Consider the following 15475-nt stretch of genomic DNA (forward strand, 5'->3'; position numbering starts at 1 on the left):
CCGTTCCTCCTGTGACCTGTACACACACTTCCTCCCAGGGTAGCAGGCACCCCCATGGGACACAGGGACACTCATCACCTGACTCCTACTTCCACGTGCTCTGTGTCCCTCCCGACAGGAGACGGGGTGGCTTATGATCTCAAAATAGCATCTCATTATGCTCACGACACTGGAGGTGGATATGGTAATCCTCATTTTCCAGATGACAGAACTGAGGTCTGGAGGTGACTGGCCCAGAGTTACTAAAAAGGGATGGGCCAGGATTTGAACCCAAATTTATTTACTTCTCAAAACGCCCCATGTTGTAGCTGTTGGCATGACCTGCTCTTGGGCAGAAAGAGCCTGCTTCCCTGCTGGCGGAAGAGGGGGATTCGCAAGGACTCGTTTTACCCAGCCATCCTGCCCCTGCACACCTGTCCCAAACCCAGAATCCAGATTCTTCCCGCCTGGCATCAGTCCCCATCTCAACCCCCACCCCCCTGCAGACACACACTAACATCCACTCTTCATGTCTGGTCTTCATCCTCTGTCCTGGCCTGCCCTGTGTCTGAACATACCCATTCCCCTCTTTCCCAACAGAACAAGGCCAGAGGTGGTCCGCTTGGGGCCGACAGATCGAAAGGAAGAGTCCACATGACATTCTCTGGTCCAATCTGAGTCCAGAGATTCACCTTCTGGGAAGATGAGACAGGGCCAGGCTGGGGGTCAGATCCCTCTGCATTGGGGCGTGTAGAGGAAGAGAAGGCTAACACAGAGTCCTTTCATTTATTGAATGGGAAGTTCACGGAGCCCCCTTTTTGTGCTAAGGAAGGGGCTGAAGTTACAAAGGACAAGTAGGAGGCACCTCATGGAGCTCTCAGCCTACGTGATGTCAGAGCTGAGACTCGCAGGCCATCTTGTTCAGTCAGGGAAACTGAGGCTCAGAGGGAGGGGGAAAGGCCTGCCAGTGACACGGTGCGGTTCTCCTTACCCCGCTGGGGAGGGAGGAGCTGGGACGTCCAGGGTGCGGGACGAGGGAGCTAGTAGAAGGGGCTGGAGCTGGTGGCTTCTTTTTCTCTGTCATTCAAGGTAGAGGAAGAAAAACCTGGTCTTCAGTTGCTGCTCTCTTTTCTTTGTCCGATGAGTGACATTGCAGCCCTCTCTCCCATTTCCCGGACGAGCAGACCGAGGAGATGGGGACCTGCACGGGTGCCCCAGCGTGAGTCTGGTCGCCCCTCCCACATTGTCAGCTGTGACTTGGGACTGGATTTGCAGGAGGCTTGGAAGACTCTGGAGATAATGTTCAACAGAAGCTTCCAGGAAACCTTCTCAGATCACAGCGCCACCCATGGGCTCCCTAATGCCAGCACTGCCCTTTGGGGCAGCCCCTTCCTCTGGGGAGGCGCTCAGCAGAACTCCAAGTGCTGGTCCTCGGGGACGTTGTACTTGAGCTTGTGGGCTTCAAAGAGGCTGCACAGCTCGTCGATGTAGTGCTGGTGCAGTTGGTCCACCTCCTCCTGCGAGGGGTGTGGTCTCTGCTGCACCTCGATGGGCTTCCCCACTGCAAGACACAGAGGGGGGTGGTGGGCCAGAGCAGGGGCCCTTGGGGCAGGGAAGTGCTCCTACTGCTGTCCCTTTCAACCCTATTTCAAGCGATGAATCCTAAGACGTTAGCGCAACTCCAAGATTCATTCAGATACAATGACAACACCACCAGCTGGCATTGCAAAATGCCTAGAAATGTGCTGGGAGCTTTACATGCGCTGTCCCCTTTAATGCTTGTAACCATCATCTGGGGATAGAACCTGCTCTGATTCCCATCGGTAGATGAGGCAATGAGGTTTAGAGGGGTTAAGTAACTTGCTGAAGGTGGCATGGCCAAGCCCTGGCTGGTTTTGTCCAGTGGTTAGAGTGTCAGCCTGCGCACTGAAGGATCACAGGTTCGATCCCCAGCCTTGGTGGGGTGTGTGCAGGAGGCAACCAATTAATGTTTCTCTCTCACATTGATGTTTCTGTCTCTCTCTCCCTCTCCTTTCTTCTCTGAAATCAATAAAAATATATTAAAAAAAGAAAAGTCAAACAGATCCTGATTCAGACCTCAACTTTGTTACTCGAAGGCAGTGTGACTTTTTAGGAAGTTACTTCTCTGAGCCTGTTTCCCATCAATGAAATAGGGATAATAGTCTCTACCTTGAAGGTTGTCAGGAGAAACAGCCACTGCACATAAGGGAGCCGTGCAGTGCCTGGCACACAGTAGGTGCTCAGTAATCAGTAGCAGCCATTGTTCTTTGTGCCTCTGTTACAGTTCTCATCCCAGACTGCCTCCTGTTGGGGTCGTCTGCTTGTGTGTCTGTTTCAGTCTAGAATGTGAGCTCCGTGAGGACAAAGATGTGTCTGGCCCGTCCCCGTGTCCCCTTGCAGCTCACAGCCCAGGCCCCTTTCCCTGTGAGCGACCCCCTCCCAGCCTGGGTCTTGGCTCACCCACGGTGGTGATGGGCCGGCGGTAGGGTAAAAGGCCGAAGCTGTACTGGAAGACGCCACGGCCGTGGAAGAGCGGGAGGGAAATACCCATGATCTTCTGCAGCCGGTTCTGGATCCAGCGCAACCAGGAGCCAGGCAAGTTCTCAACTTGGTCAAAGAGTTCGTTCTCCCCAAAGGAGAAGACGGGCACCAGAGGCACCCTAGAGAGAGACAGAGGAGAGAAGGCATGTTGGAGGCCCCGAGGAAGGCCCCGGCTGGTCACCTAGCTTCCCGCAGGGACCAGGCATTGGAGCAGAGGACAGAGCCTGGGCCGGAAGTAGGAGGCCTAGGTTGTCTCCCGGACCTGCCAGCGCCTCGCTTTCTGACCTTGGGCAGGTCCTGGCCCCTTCTCAGAGCCACCACCTCCCAGGGGCACCATGACGGAAAGGCTAGAATGCTTCAGAGTCCTCCCAGACAGAAGTCCTCTGCCAGCTTTGCAGAAAAACCTCGCCTGCTCCAGCCAGAGTGCTCCGAGGAAGAGCACAGCCCTGCGATACGCCTCAAACTCCAGTCTCCCACATCCCAGAGGCCTCGGATCCAGTGCCGGCCTTGGGCCATATGTCCCTTCCCACCCAGCCCTTTGGTCCCAAAGTCTCCATTCCGGAACCCTTTCTGGGTGTTTGGCCAGGAGACAGGACTGGTCTCACCACAATAGCATGTGCGTTTGCGAATGGACTGGGAAATCTCCCTGCCCCAATAGGAACTCCGTTAGTCTCTGCTGTCTTCCCACCAAAGTAAATCCCTGATCTCCAGCGGAACCGAGAGCCCTCTTCCCAGATACCCGTGCGTCAGGGCCAGCCTGACGAAGCCCTTGCGGTTCCGCAGCAGCAGCTTGTAGGCCCCAGGCCTGGCGTTCAGGGCCTCCTGGGCACCCCCGATAATGATGCCCAGCAGGTTGCCCCCGCCCTTCCTGTTCAGAATGTGAGCAGCGCACTCCTTGTCCGATGTCACCAGCCCTGGGGAGAGAGGAAGGTGGTCAGTGACGGGGTCAGGGGGCAGGGACCTTGGGGGTGGATGTGGCCCAACACAGAGATCACCAAAAGTGCCCACCGAGGCCTGGTCCCCTCCCCGACCCACTCCAGCTGGGCGTTCCTGAGGACTGGGACTGAGTCTGCCCCCTCATGCCTAAGCCCCTCGCCATGCTCACTGCCCTGCACGGTGCTGTGGGAAGTGCTTCCCTGTGTCTAGCCTCCTTCTTACTGCTCATGCTCTCAGAAGAAGTCCAGAACTACTGGTAGCCCCCCGCCCCCCTCAGATTCCCTCCTCCCAGGCCGCAGCCTCATCTCCCTGGCTGCCCAGGTGCGGAAGACTCACCCCCACACATGAGGTAATCCCGGAAGAAGGGGGCCCGGAACCACAGGTTCAGCATCATCAGGTGGGGGCGGATGCCGGGGAAGAGCTGGGAGAAGCCAGTGCTCTCGGTGCACATGTTGACAAAGACCCCGGCGGCCAGGACCCCGTGGGGGTGGATGGCCGCAAGGTAGTTCCGGGAGGGGTCCAGCTCAGCAGTCTTGACCAGCTGTAGGGACACAACCTAGTGAGCCAGAGCTGGACCTGCGTCCCCACTTTGATCCTGACGCTCTCCGGGGTGACCTTAGGCAAGTCTCTGCCCAGCTCTGAGCCTCTGGCTCTCAGGAAGATTGAGATGCGGTGTGAGTGCACCTGGGGTGTCTCCAGGTGCCGGCTGTGCTCAGACTTGCAGCGGGCTCTGGGCAAACTGCTTCCCTCCCAGGCTTTTCATCTGTAAAGGGGGGACGTTTGGCCCTGTCTCCCCTCCCTCCCAGGACTGCTGAGAAGTTCAGGTCTGAGGGTGCCCTGCCATGACCAAGACTGCTCCCTGACAGGATAGAATTGGAAGACATCAGATGGCCACACGGGGGCGCCATGCCGGAATACCCCATTTCACAAAACTCCATTTAAGAAAATTGGCACTTAAGACCAGGGAATGAGCCTTTGCAGGATATATTGGGAGAGGATTCCTGTTCGGTTGCAGACCAGGAGGCCAGCTCCAGTCCTCTTTACCCCTCGCGTCTCACCCGTGGCTCTCTGCTCCCCTCACGGCGGCTCTGCTGGCACAGGAACTTGCCTGGGTCTGCTCGGGCCTGCAGCCTGCAGGGTGCAGCAGGGACCCCGGGCATTGTAGATTGAGTGGGAGAGGAGAGCCGTTTGTCATTAGCAGTTTCCAGGTGAAGTGGGGTGAGTGGAGGGGGCTGGATCTGAGTTAACAAATGCTGCTCCTGCCGGTTACTGACCAGGCTGCGTCTGCCAAGCTTTTTGCTGTGGGCAGTGACTGTGTGTAACTGCAGGGCCCACCCCAGTGTCCCACTTTCTGGGAGCCACGGCCATCAGAGTTAGACGGCCCTGAAGCCCACGTGTACTCCTCCGCACCCCCCAACCCCCCCAAGAGGCTCCCTGATAGGACTGCCAGGGCCCTGCAGTTTGCATTACCGGATTGGGGTGAGGAGAGCCCTTTCCACTGTGGCTCAGCTTTGCTAGGGTGAAAGTTCATCCTGTCACCAAGCTGAAACTCTCAGCAGGTGATGCCCTGAGGGTTCTTATTGCTGCACTTGAGGCCCCAGAGGCCATGCTGTCCACCCTCGGAGCAGCCTGCAGGGATCTGGGGACAGCAACGGGGATCTGGGCCTCTCTGCTTCCTCCAGCTTCTCCTGTCCCTGACCTGGACTTGGTCTCTGCACCCACACCCTGCCTCTCCCCCGCACCACAGTGTGCCCTCCGGGTGATCACTGACCCTTTGCAAAAAGGCTGCAGGGACCATTGCCTCCCAGACAAGGACAAAGCTCTTCCACTCAGGCAGTGGGAATCTATTGGATGTCGAAATAGACATAGAACCAGAGATTTCTCCCCACCTCACTGGGAAAGGTGCTCCTCAGGAGCCCAGTTGGCGGTGTTTCTTTAAGGACATCCCTCGCTTCCTGCACTCAACTCCTTTCTTATACACCTTCTTGCTCACCTGGTGGGAAGGTAATTTGTACAACCTCCATGAAGGTGATTTGGCAATATCTATCACAACCAAAAAAATGTAACTGACCTTTCTACCCAGCAACTCCACTGCTGAGGAATTTAGCTACAGGGTTTCTCATGCTTGTGCAACATGACATCTGAACAAGATCTTAGCTGGAGCATCATCGTTTTTTGGTAACAGCACAAACTTGGCACCCGTCCACCCAACTGTCCATCAGCAGGGCCCCTTTAGACAAATCCTGAGACGTTTACACAATGGACCTCTGTGCAGCCATAGAGCAGTGTGGCACAGCTCCTCCTGTCCCGAGAGGGGAAGCTGGCCACAACTGGCTGTCAGACGCAACAGCCAGGGGCAAGACGATGCTTGCAGACCGCCACCAGCATGTGCTTGTATGTGGAGGCACCAAACACTGGTTGTCACAGTTGCCTCTGGGGAAAGAACTAGGGAGACGGGATGAGTCCCTTTGGAATTTTGAACCAGAATGTATTACCTACTTTAAATGAATAATGAAGGACACGAGCAAAATAAATCAACAAATAGCTGGATGATTATCCCCTTAATAATAAGTCTTTGTGTAGAGAGAGCTGTCCTGGTGAGTGTGAGGGCCTTGTCTAGGCAACTGTGCCAGTACCTGCTCGTGCATCTACACGTGCGTGTCGGGGTGTGTGCACTGAGGGGGCGTCGCTATTCCACTGAGACTGGTCTGCTGACTTTCTGGGCTGACCTCTTCCATCTGCCCCCTGTGCCCAGGGTATCCCGCCATCACAGCGAGGGCCTGGAGATTAGCGACCGCCCAGTGAGGCATCACTGTATCCCGGATGCAGGCCTGAATCAGAGGAGATGCTCCCTGGGCGATTGAAAGGAAGGAAGGAAAGAATGAGACCATGAACGGATGAGGCTGATGCAGCCAACCCCTGCCCTGATCCTGTTCTGACGTGTCATCTGGGTTCCACTGAGCCGGAAGTCATGAGACCCAAGTCCTGCCCCTGGCCCATCACATGACCTTTGCCCAGCCCTGCCTCAGTTTCCCCTCTGTCCCCAGGACAGTGATGATGCCTTTCTGGCAAGGTTGCTACTTGGTTCAGGTGTGCTAAACACAGAGAAGGAAGGTTTGTAAAGGGTTGTGTTCTCTGCTTGCTCCCTCAGTTCTCTTCGGGGCAGGGAGTGTGACCAAGCAAACAAGGCTGGCGGGGGAAAGCCCCTTCATGGGCGCATGTCCTCCCAGGCTGGGCTTGGCACCAGGCAGTGGCAGCTGGGGAAGGGCACGGCCAGGTTACTAGGCTCTGGGGGTTGCTTTTCTTTATTTATATAGTTCAGATACCATCAAATTTACCTTTTGAAAGTGTGTAACTCAGTGATTTTAATATGTTTAAAAGGTCGGCAACCATCACCATTTCTAATTCTAGAGCATTTTCAACACCCCAGGAAGAAACCCAGAGCGGTCACTTCTCCTTCCCCCAGCCCCTGGCAGCCACTGTTGTCTGTCTCTATGGAGTTGCCTCTCCTGGAAATTTCATATAAATGGAATCATTCAATATGTGGCCTTTTATGTCTGTCTTCTTGTACTTCACGGAATGTTTTCCAGGTTCATCAATGTTGAAGGCTGCATCAGTACTCCGTTCCTTTTTATGACTGAATGCTATTCTATTGTATGGATAGACTATATTTTCTTTGTCCACTTAATGGTCTCTGGCCATTTCCGATGGTGTGACATGAACACTTGTGTACACGTCCCGGCGCAAACATGTTTTCAGTTCTCCCAGGGGTGTTCCTACTCTGAATCCCAAGACCTTTGCCTAGTAGACCCTGCACAGGCCACAGGAGAGGATGACTGGACCTAGGCTGGGAGGGAGGACAGTGAGGGGCCGTGGCTCTACCATGTCTGCCCAGACCCATCTCTTTTTCTTTAATTAAAATATTTTTATTGAATTCAGAGAAGAAAGGAAAGGGAAAGAGAGATAGAAACATCAGTGATGTGAGAGAATCATTGATCAATCGGCTGCCTCTGGGGATCAAACCCACAACCCAGGCATGTGTCCTGACCAGGAATCGAACCATTATCTCCTGGTTCACAGGTCGATGCTCAACCACTGAGCCACGCCAGCCAGGCTGGTGTTTTTTTTTGTTTTGTTTTGTTTTTTAACATTTTAAAAGTCCAGATAGAAAGATAACTGTGGCCAGGACTTAGATCGTTGGGAGGAGAGAAGGGTCATATCTGGAGGAGTCTGGGAGACACACCCCACCCAGGCTCTAGAGCAGCAGTTCTCAACCAGGGTCAGTTGCCCAGCCCCTCTCCCCGCAGAGGGGACATTTGGGAATGTTTGCAGACATTTTTTGTTGTTACAACTGGTGGAGGGGTGTGTTACTGGCATCTAGTGGGTAGGGACCCAGGATGAAGTCAGAAATCAGAAATCCCTCCCTGCCCCATATACACACACACAACAGAGACTCATTCAACCCAAAATGTCAATAGTGCTGAGAAAGCCGCCTTGAGAGCTACCTGGCTGGAGGAGGGAATGGCAGCAAAGGTAGTGGAGTCAACAGGAATGGAGGCCCCCAATCCCTGCAGGGCAGCCGTAGGGCTGAGGGGACAGCTGTTCTCTGCGCCCGGTCCCTGTGCCACGGCAGAGGTAGGACTCCTGGGAGGGTCCCAGGAGACAGGCCCCATCTCCTTGTGAAGGAAGATCTCAGAGGCAGAGCCCTCCCACCGTGAAAGGAGCATCGAAGAAGGACATGAGTGCCCGTCCCAAGCCTGAGTGAGCTGGAGTTCTATCCTGGGTGGGCGGCCAGGCACCGGAGTCTCTCTGACTTAGGTTAAGAGACCTCAGTGTGCTGGGAGGTGGCTGAGCTGGGAGTTGGGGCAGGAAGTCCCTAGTGATGCCTGCAGGGCTGTGGAGGAGCTGAGGGATGATCCCAGGTGTGGGTGGGAGGGGTGATCTCCCACACTGCAGCTGTCCCTGACATCAGGTCACAGCCCTGGCCACAGAGGTCTGTGTGCTAGACTCCTCCAGACCTGTCCCTCCTCAGGCCCTGGCCTTGTGGACAGTGTTTGCTCTGGGATGAGGAAATCCGCACAGGGAAACCCAGCTCCCAGGCACTGGTCCTCATCAGGAGGTGGACAGCTCCTCCCACAGCAAACATGGCCTGGCTCTCCATCGTGAGCTTCTTAGGAAGCCCATACGGTGAGTTTAGAAAAGTCCAGGGCCCAGACACAGTTTCCTAATTTTGCCTGAAATTCCGCCACTAGACGCTAATTCAAAAAATCAGTAAGAACTGGTAGGAGCTCAGAAATCCGCATGTATTTGATGTGACTGCAGAGGCTTATGAATGCGGGTTGGAGGGGAGGGGGAGCTCCAGCAGAGCTGGGACCCCCTACCTCCTGCTCACCCCAAGGTCCTCTCAGAGAGAGTTGGAGGGCTTCCAGGAAGCCTACAGGGAGGAGAATCTGGAGGCCACAGCCCTACCCCTACAGGTTCCCAGCCTAGACAGGCAAAGTAAAAGTGCGTGTCATCTCGCCCTCTGCTGGCCACCTGGTGGTACTGCCAGCCCTCTGCAGGCGGTGATGCAACAGGCCTGCAGGGGGCATCAATCCTGAAACACTATGCAAGCAGAATTTCTGCAAAGCAAGCCCACTGTCCCACCATTGTCAATAGTGCCCAGATTGAGAAACCCTCCTTGAGAGCTACCTGGCCGGGGTAGGATAGGCTCAGAGCCACCTCAGCATCATTTTCTGCCAGACCTGCAACTGGCAGCAGCTCCAGGTGCAAAGAGCCAGATGCTATCCTTGGTGGGCCCTTGGATGACAGCCCCCTGGAGAATTTTCAGTTGAGGAGTCCCAGTTCTGTAAGATGGTCTTCCGTGGCCTCTGTTCCCTTGTCCCTGAGAAAGTCTTTAACCTCATCCCCAGGTGACCTTCTGCTTCATTCACACTGAACATCAGGCGCATTGCTCAGAAGCCATACTGCAGCCTACGTCTGTGCTAACGCGTTTCTTTCCCTGGCGAACTCAGGGTTTGATAGTGACAGGAATAGAATGTGGGGGAACCAGCTATAATTGTCAGGAATATTAATCATGCTCTGTTAACCGCGATTGTTTTATTCTGATTAAGGAAGGCACAGTCTACCCTGGCTGACAGCTGTACTCGGGAATTGGGAGCTCACCGGGAAATGAAGCCCTTCCTCCCCATTTGGGAGCTGCCTATTATCAGAAGATTAACATCCTGTTGCAGAAACCAGAATCGCAGCCCGAAGATCCCCAGCCCTTTGTATGCCTGTAAACAGTCCATTTGCCCTTTCTGCTACTTCCCCATGGAATCTCTGTCCTTCTACCCAATATAAGCAGCTGGTTTATGGTGGGGGGCAGAGCAGATTTTTGTGGATGACCTGCTGCTCTCCCATGCTGCTGGCAGTACTGGAATAAACGGTCATATATGATGCAACCCTATCAATTGGCTCAAGTAGTGACAGGAAGCACGGACCCATTGCTTGTCCAGCTACAGACTCAGCTCACAGTGGGAGGGGAGACCACAGAGTGAGAGTCCACTAAGCTCCACCAGAGGCCAGAACCTGCTTAAGGTTTCTTTGGCTTGGAAGCTGCTGTCCACACTTTCCCACGGGAACTCTGATCTTCCTGGAACTGGAGAGCAAGCCCTGGCCTGGGAGGAGGAGAGGGAGGGAAGGGAATTCAGATCTAAAGCTCAGAAATCCTGAGTGGGGATAAGGGAGTCTGCCCATGATGTGCCCATGGCTCCTTTTAGGACTCAGCAAGCCCTGCTTGCCTTTTTTAAAAATTAATATATTTTATTGATTTTACAGAGAAGAAGGGAGAAAGGGAGTCTCCCCACGATGTGCGCATGGCTCCTTTTAGGACCCAGCAAGCCCTGCTTGCCTTTTTTAAAAAATTAATATATTTTCTTGATTTTACAGAGAAGAAGGGAGAGGGATAGAGAGTTAGAAACATCAATGAGAGAGAAACATCGATCAGCTGCCTCCCGCACGCCCCCCACTGGGGATGTGCCCGCAAGCAAGGTACATGCCCTTGACCGGAATCGAACCCGGGACCCTTCAGTCCGCAGGCCGACGCTCTATCCACTGACCTAAACCAGCCAGGGCCCCTGCTTGCCTTTGGTGACAATATCCTGGAAGGGCACACTGCAGAGGAAGTGGATGTAAGGGGTGAGGAAGATCACCCCCACCTGGCCCCCTCAGGTTAGCTCAGCACTGCCCCCTCACTCTGCTTTTCAACATGAGCATGGAAGTCTCTGCTGGCCAACCTGCCCTCTGCCCAGCCCCTGCCCTGCTGCCCTGCCCTGCCCACCCTTGTCCTTTGCCCAGGAGGAACTTCTTACTGGAATACTAGGGGCTCCTGTACCCCAGTTGTTGTCCAGCCTTTGCTAGTCCTTGTTGGGCCTCAGGACTCTTGGAAGCGATGCAGGAGTGCTGACTGCCGCTGACTGCTTAACCTCAGGGAGCCCGTTTCCTCCCCTCCTGTCCCCTTTATCAGCTGGAGAACAGACTCCTGGAGGGACAGGAAGAGGTGGGGATCTGGATGGAGGAGGAGAAGCCAAGCAGTTGTAAAGGTCAAAGCAACATGGCTCTGGGCTATCAGACTTGCAGCCACGCCTACACCTCCCAGACTCCGCACTGACTCGGTAAAATAATCCTGCCACCGGTTTACTGAGAACCTACAAGGCACTTTACCCCCTGTCTCATTGAACCCCAGGATGCAGCCCAGTGACGTATGTGGCATCATCTCCACATCACCCGTGCGGGAACTGAGGCTCAGAGAGACTGTGACTCACCCAAGGTCACACAGCTGGTGGGTGGCGGAACTGGTATTAGAACCTAGTCCGTCTAGTTCCAGAGACCACATTCTATACCTTTTATTTTTCTTTACTGTTTCCAGAGAAGAGCCAACTGTCCCTGCCTGGCACCTCTCTGGGTTCCCTTGTCTTCCCGATCCTATCTCATCTGGCCAATGCAACAGCCCTGCCCAGCTGCTTACATCCAGGGTTGCGTCTGTCGGGGGCTCAGTAAAGAAGCTGAAGGGTCTGTGAATCCAGGGATGTGCTTCACTCAGGACTAATCTTTGGGTCCAGGGTCAATTGTTCAGAATGGTCGTGAGGTGCCTTGAGTCAGAGATTCAAGGCACTCAGAGTAGGAGAGATCAGTCTGCTTACTGGGTACAGGGGAAACTGAGGTTCAGAATGGGGCAAGGCCCAACCCAAGGACACACTAGCATAGCATACCAGAGTTAGGAGCAGGAGAGAACCCGAGGACCAGTTCGCTCCCCTTCTCCTTTACCCATAGTTAATGCACAAACCTTAAAACCAGTAAAAACAAAACAAAAACTTGTTGTGTGGCCTTGGTCATACCTTTGTCCCTCTGGGTGTCAGTGTGTCATCTGATGAAATGTGGAGTAGATGGTCTCTTAGGACCTTGAGTTTATTATTTCCCTCCACCCAAGCCCGGGCTGCAGAGGGGTTTACACCTACAACATACACATGTGGGCCACACGCTATGCCCCACGGAGCTCTTTCAAATCCTGTGCATTCATCAGCCCTCATAGTGGCTGCACATGCCCATGTATGGGAAACCATGGCCGGACTCTTCCCCATGGTCCACAGTGGTGGTGGCCCTGGCTCTTCTCACTTCACACAGGGCCCCACTTTCCCCATGGAGAAGTGGGACACTTTAGCCCTGGCCACACCCAAGCCAGCCCTCATACTCACCGAGATGGGGAAATAGTCCTTCATGTACTTCCACACGACGCTGCGTCTCAGGACCTCGGCGCGCCTGCCGCCCTTCCATGGCGTGTCTCGGTCCAGGTACCACCAAGTTGCATACAGGACACTTAGGAACCAGAATCTGGTGAACAGGAGGCCTATGAAGACTATAATGCAGGTCTGAGCTGGGGAGAGAAGCAGGTGAGAGGTCTGAGAGGAAGGAAATGCCCAGTACCAGCAGCACTGGCCGGTCCAGCCCACAGCCCCAGGAAGAAGAGATCAGCTTCACAGGCCTTCAAAGAGGAGAAATGCAGCCAGCCCAACGTCACACTGGAGCGTGGATTTTAACCTGCGTAGGCTTAACTCCAAAACTCACCGCCCCCACTACACCAGGATGCTTATTCACTTGGGTCTTCCCCTCCACCTCCCTCCCTCCAGTAAAGTATAGTTGACCCTTGAACTTCATGGGCTCATTTATATACAGATTTTTCCCCATAAATACAGTACAGTACTATTAATGTGTTTTCTCTTCCTTACGATTTTCTTAATTACATTTCCTTTTCTCTAGCTTATTTTATTGTAAGAATACGGTATATGATACATAGAAGGTACAAAATATGTATTGACTGTTTAAGTTATCTGTAAGGCTCTGGTCAACAATAAGCTATAGGTAGTTAAGTTTTGGGGGAAGTCGAAAGTTATACATGGCTTTTCGACAGCACAGGGGGTTGGCGCCCTAACCCCCATATTGTTCCAGGGCCAACTGCAATCTGCGTTCACCAGGTTCTCCATAAATGCCTGGCGGAGAACTGACTGCATTAACTGCTTTTAGTTTCCATATTTTGGGACCTCAGAGAACAAGGAGACACTCTGTGTGCCCAGTCCTCTGTCTGTCCCCGCTCTGCCCCATCTTCCCAAAGACACACCCGGCAAGCGCCCCCCTCCCCCCAATGAAACCTCCCATGGTTTCTCCGTAACTTCAAGGCACAGCCCAAGCAGCTCGGCTTTGTGTGGCTGGCCCAACCCCCCTCCTGCTCCAGCCTCACCGCCCGCCCGTGTTCACACCCAGGAACACTGAACTGCTCACTGAGACCTTTCAGTCTCTTAGCTTTTGCTCTTGCTGCTTTCTGCCTGCATGCTCTTTCCTGGTGAAGGAGAAACGTCCCCACTTCCCTTCAACATTGTACCAGAGGCTCTGGCCAGTGCCACAGGCAAGAAAAATGAATGAACGCCTGGAGGGACCTGGAGAGCATTATGCTTAGCAAAATGAGCCAGTCAGAGAAAGACAAGTATCACATGATCTCACTCATATGTGGAATCTAATGAACAAAATAAACGGATGAATGGAATGGATCCAGAGACTGGAAGCACAGAACAGACTGCGGAATCTCGAAGGGAAGGTGGGGAAGGGTGGGTCGGTTAGAGGTAATCAATCAAAGAACTTGTATGCATAACCAGGGACACAGCCAATAGGGTGGTGAAGGCCTGGGACGAGGGGGGTCCACCCAAGCCCGGGCTGCAGAGGGGTTTACACCTACAACATACACATGTGGGCCACACGCTATGCCCCACGGAGCTCTTTCAAATCCTGTGCATTCATCAGCCCTCATACAGGCTGCACATGCCCATGTATGGGAAACCATGGCTGGACTCTTCCCCATGGTCCACAGTGGTGGTAGCCCTGGCTCTTCTCACTTCACACAGGGCCCCACTTTCCCCATGGAGAAGTGGGACACTTTAGCCCTGGCCACACCCAAGCCAGCCCTCATACTCACCGAGATGGGGAAATAGTCCTTCATGTACTTCCACACGACGCTGCGTCTCAGGACCTCGGCGCGCCTGCCGCCCTTCCATGGCGTGTCTCGGTCCAGGTACCACCAAGTTGCATACAGGACACTTAGGAACCAGAATCTGGTGAACAGGAGGCCTATGAAGACTATAATGCAGGTCTGAGCTGGGGAGAGAAGCAGGTGAGAGGTCTGAGAGGAAGGAAATGCCCAGTACCAGCAGCACTGGCCGGTCCAGCCCACAGCCCCAGGAAGAAGAGATCAGCTTCACAGGCCTTCAAAGAGGAGAAATGCAGCCAGCCCAACGTCACACTGGAGCGTGGATTTTAACCTGCGTAGGCTTAACTCCAAAACTCACCGCCCCCACTACACCAGGATGCTTATTCACTTGGGTCTTCCCCTCCACCTCCCTCCCTCCAGTAAAGTATAGTTGACCCTTGAACTTCATGGGTCCATTTATATACAGATTTTTTCCCATAAATACAGTACAGTACTATTAATGTGTTTTCTTTTCCTTACGATTTTCTTAATTACATTTCCTTTTCTCTAGCTTATTTTATTGTAAGAATACGGTATATGATACATAGAAGGTACAAAATATGTATTGACTGTTTAAGTTATCTGTAAGGCTCTGGTCAACAATAAGCTATAGGTAGTTAAGTTTTGGGGGAAGTCGAAAGTTATACATGGCTTTTCGACAGCACAGGGGGTTGGCGCCCTAACCCCCATATTGTTCCAGGGCCAACTGCAGTCTGCGTTCACCAGGTTCTCCATAAATGCCTGGCGGAGAACTGACTGCATTAACTGCTTTTAGTTTCCATATTTTGGGACCTCAGAGAACAAGGAGACACTCTGTGTGCCCAGTCCTCTGTCTGTCCCCGCTCTGCCCCATCTTCCCAAAGACACACCCGGCAAGCGCCCCCCTCCCCCCAATGAAACCTCCCATGGTTTCTCCGTAACTTCAAGGCACAGCCCAAGCAGCTCGGCTTTGTGTGGCTGGCCCAACCCCCCTCCTGCTCCAGCCTCACCGCCCGCCCGTGTTCACACCCAGGAACACTGAACTGCTCACTGAGACCTTTCAGTCTCTTAGCTTTTGCTCTTGCTGCTTTCTGCCTGCATGCTCTTTCCTGGTGAAGGAGAAACGTCCCCACTTCCCTTCAACATTGTACCAGAGGCTCTGGCCAGTGCCACAGGCAAGAAAAATGAATGAACGCCTGGAGGGACCTGGAGAGCATTATGCTTAGCAAAATGAGCCAGTCAGAGAAAGACAAGTATCACATGATCTCACTCATATGTGGAATCTAATGAACAAAATAAACGGATGAATGGAATGGATCCAGAGACTGGAAGCACAGAACAGACTGCGGAATCTCGAAGGGAAGGTGGGGAAGGGTGGGTCGGTTAGAGGTAATCAATCAAAGAACTTGTATGCATAACCAGGGACACAGCCAATAGGGTGGTGAAGGCCTGGGACGAGGGGGG

At 53.6% G+C, this 15475-nt stretch overlaps 1 protein-coding gene across 1 annotated transcript in view; it reads right to left on the reverse strand.

The window, feature by feature from the left end:
• Positions 1–751: 751 nt before the first annotated feature.
• MOGAT2 (monoacylglycerol O-acyltransferase 2) overlaps positions 752–15475 on the reverse strand; it is a 23794-nt gene continuing 9070 nt past the window's right edge. Inside the window, exons 2-6 of the mRNA XM_005867054.2 lie at positions 13982–14160; positions 3814–4018; positions 3281–3455; positions 2461–2660; positions 752–1540 (exon numbers count right to left, since the gene is read on the reverse strand). Coding sequence (XP_005867116.1) covers positions 1386–1540; positions 2461–2660; positions 3281–3455; positions 3814–4018; positions 13982–14160 — 914 coding nt within the window. The 3' untranslated portion in view covers positions 752–1385. The remainder of the gene's footprint in view (positions 1541–2460; positions 2661–3280; positions 3456–3813; positions 4019–13981; positions 14161–15475) is intronic.

Source organism: Myotis brandtii, unplaced genomic scaffold (assembly GCF_000412655.1).
Source record: "Myotis brandtii unplaced genomic scaffold, ASM41265v1 scaffold244, whole genome shotgun sequence".
Classification (NCBI taxonomy): domain Eukaryota; kingdom Metazoa; phylum Chordata; class Mammalia; order Chiroptera; family Vespertilionidae; genus Myotis; species Myotis brandtii.